The 6,805-nt window shown below is 37.4% G+C and overlaps 1 protein-coding gene across 1 annotated transcript in view; it reads right to left on the reverse strand.

Moving 5' to 3' along the window:
- Positions 1 to 482: 482 nt before the first annotated feature.
- SIPA1L2 (signal-induced proliferation-associated 1 like 2) overlaps positions 483 to 6,805 on the reverse strand; it is an 81,499-nt gene continuing 75,176 nt past the window's right edge. Inside the window, exons 18-21 of the mRNA XM_010142667.1 lie at positions 5,019 to 5,072; positions 3,954 to 4,077; positions 1,993 to 2,074; positions 483 to 1,115 (exon numbers count right to left, since the gene is read on the reverse strand). Of these exons, the coding sequence (XP_010140969.1) occupies positions 969 to 1,115; positions 1,993 to 2,074; positions 3,954 to 4,077; positions 5,019 to 5,072 (407 nt within the window). The 3' untranslated portion in view covers positions 483 to 968. The remainder of the gene's footprint in view (positions 1,116 to 1,992; positions 2,075 to 3,953; positions 4,078 to 5,018; positions 5,073 to 6,805) is intronic.

A 6,805-nucleotide genomic window follows, 5' to 3' on the forward strand; every position in this document is an offset into this window, starting at 1 on the left:
GAATTTTCTAGAACTCCTCAGTACAGTCTTGGCAAGCTAGATATATTACAACTTGCAACCAACTGACCTCACCATAGTGCAGATAAAACAAACTTTATAAAAACAACAATTTAAGGTTAAATAAGCTTAAATAAAGGTGTTAAATACAAGACACTTGATCAAAGCTTCTGTACAAAGATAAACAAATTTGGCATTATACAATTGATTGGTTGGCTCACACCATACATGATTTTAATAGTTAAGCAGTATAACTGTTTAGCGGAACATCAAATATACAAAAGTAACTGAAGTTGGGAGTGGGCTAACCCCAGTGAGCCATTTACAAGGCAGGTGTATTTTTAGAAAATCAGAACACTGTTTATATTCAGGCACCATTTGTTCCTGCAAATAAATAATCTCTAATGTATCTGCATCCAAACTAGTGTTAAACACATCAGTGCTAACGTTTTATAAACACAGCTTTGTGACTATTCACTATACCTCCATTCTTATTGCTATGACAATGTGGACTGTGGAAATAAAACTACTGTACATACAAAAAAATAGAGCACCTTTTAAACATTAAAGTATATGTCTGGTTATTTTTATCTTACAATACTAAAGCCCAAGCTAATGTAAATTGCTTTAACATCTTCACCAGTACACCTGAAATGCAGGAACTAACCCCCCAGAAATTCCTCTTCAGGCAAACCCCAGCCAAAGCATCTTCTAAAAATGTCTAAAATGACACTAAGGATTTATTACATTCATCTGCACACAAACAAGTATCTGCTATTATCCGCTTTCTTCATATGAATTTAAAGACAGATTACCACAGTTCTCTTTCCTTTCCAATTGTATAAAGGCGGATAGAGAATGTAGCAGAAACACCTAAAATGGATTGTGAACACAGTGAAATCATTACCCCGCTAATTAAAAAAATACAGGTGTTACATTGTTCAAGTAAGTGTTTTCTGGGGGCCCAGTCCTCAGGATTTTTTGTCTATCGTATTGAAAAACCATTCTGTAAATTTCCTCAGTTGAGCAGCTGCTGTTTGAGACTCCTCCTGAAGTCTCATGTTATCTTGCCTCAGATGCTGTACCTCTGCTTGGAGAACTGCCTTGTCCTGCTTTTCCTGTTTAACAAAGATACATGTTAAGTAAAGTGAGTAGTCATGATGACAACATTTATTTTCTCTGAATACTTCTGTGCAAGCCATATGGCTATATTTTGTTGAGCTCCCTAATCCATTCTGACAACTAAGTTAATTCCCCAAATATGCTCCAACTTCCTCATTCTGAGAAAATATTGCAAGCCAGAAAACCCCTAGATGCTACTTTAATACAAAAATTATAGGAGTTTACTCCATTTAGCAAAAAGGTTCAAGCACTAAAAGGATAAGAAGCTTTTAGCTATTACAAATTGTAAGTGAGAGCTCAAGACATAAGGAATTGATTTCACGTATACGCTAAGGAAGAAAAACGTCAAATGTCAAAATTTTCCTTTCCATGATGATTTTCTTACCAAAAGCAATCTTATTTCTACCTGTCCTGGCATTGTCTCCAGCTCAGAAATTAGACAGCAAATGAGACTCAAAGAAGGTCATTGTTTCAAAAGTCATGTGATCAAGATACCTCAGGGCAACAGGGATGACAAATCTGGAGTCTTACCTACTTAGCAATAGTGCCCATGTCCATATCCCTATCGTTTGTTAAATCCAAGGTATCATAAACGTAGATGAAGCGCCTCATCCTTTCTGGGGTAGGATTATACACGGGACAGTTATTCTGGAGTAAAGATCTGTAAACTAGTTAGTCTTGTGCAGCTTGTTCATGTAACCATTCCCACAGGACCTTCTGCACCTCAGTGCTCTGCTCATCCACTGGGCTCTGCCGTTCACTAATTACACTATCTAGTCTAATGGGTGTGTATTTTTTAAGCCTTTGATGAACTCTGCATAAAAATGTAACTATTACAACTGGAGAGTTATAATCTTGCTCATGATCTCTTACCTTTCTCAGGTCGGTTTGTAGTTGCCGGAGGATGACTTCTAGCTGGTTTACTTTTCCAGTCAGGGTACTTGGAGTGTGTTCCCTGTAAAGTAAATGATTGCCTTCACTCTGAGTTAGTTAAAAACATTTGCTCCCCCAGCTTTTGCAGAGGAACACTTTTAGTGGTAGCAATGGAAACAAATCAGTTCAGGCACAGTAAAGAAAACACAGACAAAAACAGCATCAGCAAAAGACTACTGGAACATAAACTCATTGTTGCAGTATCTGAAATATGACACGGTCTCTCACACAAATCAGGCAGAAATTACTACGATTTTAAGGAGGAATGTTTTAGGTATTATTTGCACATACCCTCAAACAGTGCAAGTCAAATTTGCTGCTAAACAGTGTGCTGAGCACATTTGTTAACAAGCTGCTTTCTGATAAGGACTGTACTAATCTGAAGCAAGCTGCAGAAGCAATTAACGTAAACCGAAAGAGCTGTTGAGGGTTCTTTTGTCTGGTCTGCAGTTGCATCATTTCCAGTAAAGGATAAACCTATGACATTATGGAAACAAATATTTTGTTTAAAGGTCAAAATATATGAAATACTGCCACAGGTTAATCAAATGCATGACTGAAGGAAAATACTGAGAACAGCTTGTTTCCTGTATGACAATGTGCACTGTAGGAGACAAGTTTCATAGATATTACAGATTAAAAAGCCATCGTGTGAATCATTTTGTCTAGAAAAGAGAAGCTTTATACACAAAGCTGAATCAGCTGCTTCAAGCAACTGCACAAATCTGACAGATCTGCTGATGCTAAAAGTGGAACAGCTTTAACAGTCTTGTGCAACCCTTATTGATCACTAGGCTAGAGAAAGATGTCGACTTACAATTCATTACAATAAATGTGCTTTACCATGTAAGTAAGCTAACTTGTGTAAAATTGGTTCAAATTAAAATGTGATAGTCTAACAAGCAGGAAGAGTTTTCCCTCCATTTCCTGTTCCTCAATTCCTGCAGCTGAAGAGCAAAACTAATCAAAGACGTGCTTTTTAAAAGCATGCTAGTGGACAGATGATACTGCTGAGTTTGTGTTTTTTTAACAGGTATACTCCTCACAGCAGGGAAGACAGGGGAAAACCAAACCAAACCAAACCAAACCAAAACAACCTCTATAAACGAAAAAATACGGATTTGCAAGTAGCAAACAGTTGCCAAAAATAGGAAGCAACACATGCCACAAGGCCCAACTTGTGTAAAATTGGTTCAAATTAAAATGTGATAGTCTAACAAGCAGGAAGAGTTTTCCCTCCATTTCCTGTTCCTCAATTCCTGCAGCTGAAGAGCAAAACTAATCAAAGACGTGCTTTTTAAAAGCATGCTAGTGGACAGATGATACTGCTGAGTTTGTGTTTTTTTAACAGGTATACTCCTCACAGCAGGGAAGACAGGGGAAAACCAAACCAAACCAAACCAAACCAAAACAACCTCTATAAACGAAAAAATACGGATTTGCAAGTAGCAAACAGTTGCCAAAAATAGGTAGCACCCCCTGCCACAAGGCCCAAGACATCCGCTGCAGATAAGGTTATTACAAACTACAGAGTTGAGCTTCTGTCACCAGTTCTATTCAAATGAAAACAGCAATAAGCACCACGCAAATTATTATTGTATAGTGGGAATACAGTGAAAGATTTGATGAGATGAAACTCTGCACCTAACCGTACATTGCATTAGAGGTCTCATCTAGTGAGAGCTTTATCTGACTGTACTACAAATTTTCTGGATAGAACCGCTCAGAGGTTGATTCCAAGAAACAATATTTTTCAAAATAAAAGACGTGATCAGTCAAGGTAACAGCTCTGCCATCAAATAGTAGTGAAACATGCATACAGCCAATTTAACATTCAACATTAAGAGAAAATATATTCTTAAAATATTTTTTGTAAGAAATACGCTTTAATTCTGACATACCCAGTAGCCTCAAGGAATTCTTTTCCATCTGTGGGACTCTCATCTAAAGGCAATGCCTGTGTTCCTTCCAAGCCCTGAGCTTGCTGCATATCATTCAAGGTGCAAAAAGATGCTACTCTCTGATCTGTAAAAAAGTAACGTAAGGATACGTTTAACGCTGGACATATATACAAAATAAAAGGCTATATTACAGTCATTATCCTGGTTCAGTTAGAGATGTAGGTTTCTAATTCACGGTATGAAGATAATCAGCAGATGTAAAGTATATTCCAACTAGTTGGCTTCCCCACATCTGCATCCAAAGGCAACCCCAAAGCAATTTTTTTATTCTATCAGCAGAGTAACACAGATTTGTTTGGACCGATTAATGCTGATACGAACAGTAAATTGGTCTTGATAAAAATCTGCAGAAAAGCATTCGAGAATTCAGGACCACAACCAATGACAATAATAATTCAGTGAAAAGGTCTGCGTTTTCTGTGGACTTAAAGCCATCAGATTCCATAGAAATTTGCACTGTCCATGCTGTTTTACTGTCTCAAGCATTTGCAGAACCTAATGGTAATCTGCATACTTGAAAAACAATAAATTCACACTATTTTTATCAATTGAGTTTTTGTTTTTTATATATATATTACTAAGGGATGCCATTGTCTGCATTGATTCCACTAGAACATAATCTAACAAGCACAGATGTAATTACCTATGGATATACAGTGTGGTTGCCAAAATACATCAGTCACCACATAATAGAAGTTTGCCATGCAGATCATCATTGCACAGAACAGGAGTAAATGATGCATTCACTAGGATGTAATTTGTCTTCTTTAAAAACAAAAAAAAGAATCCATATTCTGTGGAGACCGATTTAACTTATTTCTGTCAAACAAAATCCATCTCTGTAGGCTTGTATAAATTCTAGCGACAACATGCCTGCCTTGCCCTTTCTCCCCTTGCTTTACCACCCCACAGACCCAAAGCTTGCATTATCATGCAAACGTGCAAACACAGGAAATATTAAAGAAAGTTTACAAAAGGCAAAAGTCATCAATCCCAGACCATCACCTAGAAACGGCGTGTGATGACAGAACGGCCCAAATTCTTCATCTGAGTCAAAACCTGGAATAAGATTTAGAATTTTCCTATAAACAAGACAGTCCATCCCCACAGGCGCAGCTGTGGCCCTCACGTGCAGTGCACACAGCGGGACACTCCCCGTGCAACGCATGCGGCCCTCACTCTCAGCCTTGCAGCACCGTTTTTACACGACACCAACGCGAACGCAGGAGGTGTCACCCCCCGCGTCTCTAATAGTAATACCCAGTATTGCGACACAGCATGACAGCTGGGCGTGGTATGCAGAACGACAGCTCTCCAAACTCCAAGCACCCACACCCTGAACACAGGCCAGACCATGTTAACTAGGAAGAAAATTCTGGTTTACAAGTTCTAGCAAACAAAACCAGGAAATCACTAAAAGGCTCTTTAAAGGGATTTTTTAAATGAAGACTTTTAAGGAATAGCAAAAATTGACAATTCATTCTAGAATGCAACGAAGGAAAGTTGCGTATCACTTTTTGTCCAGTTTCCCCTGCTTTTATCCTTATTTCTGACTAGCAATTCATCTCCGCAAACACGAACGTGATTTTATTGTGTGTGCTGACAATAAGGTAAGAATAACTTTAAATACAAAATCAATGACATCATTTACAGATGTGAAACTTTTAAGTTGAATAGTGTTAATTAGTACAGATAATCTCAACCTAGCTTCCCAGATCAAATGAAGCCAGATGAGGCCAGAAACAAGACTGTGTAAGCACTGGGTCTGAAGTACATATCCAATTGCTGATTTCATTTCTGTACTGTTCACATTTGCATTACCACTTGATAAAAGAAAACAAAGCCAGCAACAACTGTTATGTTGGTGCTATATTTTCTATGGCCAACAATACATGACACGTGACATTGTGTCCCAGAGGCAAAATAAAAACCCCACATTTTCCTCCCTCTGCGAGTAAGCTTAATTAAAAAGAACGGCCACTTGTCCGCTTTGTTTTGTCAGTTGAGGAAACAGCTCTGTCAGTTTGATCTCCCCAGCAGTATCGGAAAGCATCTTTTTTCTTGATGGATAAAAGCAGGTGCAAAACCAGGTACATGCAGCTGTTAATGAAATCATGTGATGCCATTTTTAAACACAATATTTCAAAATACTTTCATATTATTTCAACACACAAGAAAAATAAAAAAACATAGGTGCTTGCAATGAAGTATAATGCATGGTTTAACTTTTTTTTTCTTGTGTAATCCCTAATGAATTTCAACTCCACATAATTTAAAAATAATATTAACACTTAGTAGAAAATTATTTGTTAAACCTTTCTATTTTCCTGGTATAACTTAAACATATTTTTCCAATATTCATATCTTTATAAAATATGAAACCATATTCTCATATTCAGCAGGTGAGGAATGAAGTCACTACCTGGACACTAATGATCAGAAGTCTCAAATTATGTACCATATTAAGTAAATTCTTGTGTTGTTCTTCAAAGAGTAGTTCCTTAATTTTCAAAAGTCAGGTTAGTGTCAAAATCATTCTCTGAACAAGTCAGTAACACGATAAATCTCTGTAATAACTAGTACATCAACAAGATCCTGGACTAGAAGAACATTTTGCCTTCGAACACTCTAAAAATGTTTTTGTTTTCAGTAATTGTATCAAATCTCACAGAGCCCCTTAGATGTCTTCACGCTTAGCAACAGTTAGTCCAATTTACTGTGTAAATGAGAACTGTTTATACCTAAATTGTGGTGAAGGATGAACCTGTGCTTCAAAGAGCAAAATCTTCCTG

Source organism: Buceros rhinoceros, unplaced genomic scaffold, assembly GCF_000710305.1.
Source record: "Buceros rhinoceros silvestris isolate BGI_N320 unplaced genomic scaffold, ASM71030v1 scaffold689, whole genome shotgun sequence".
Classification (NCBI taxonomy): Eukaryota; Metazoa; Chordata; class Aves; order Bucerotiformes; family Bucerotidae; genus Buceros; species Buceros rhinoceros.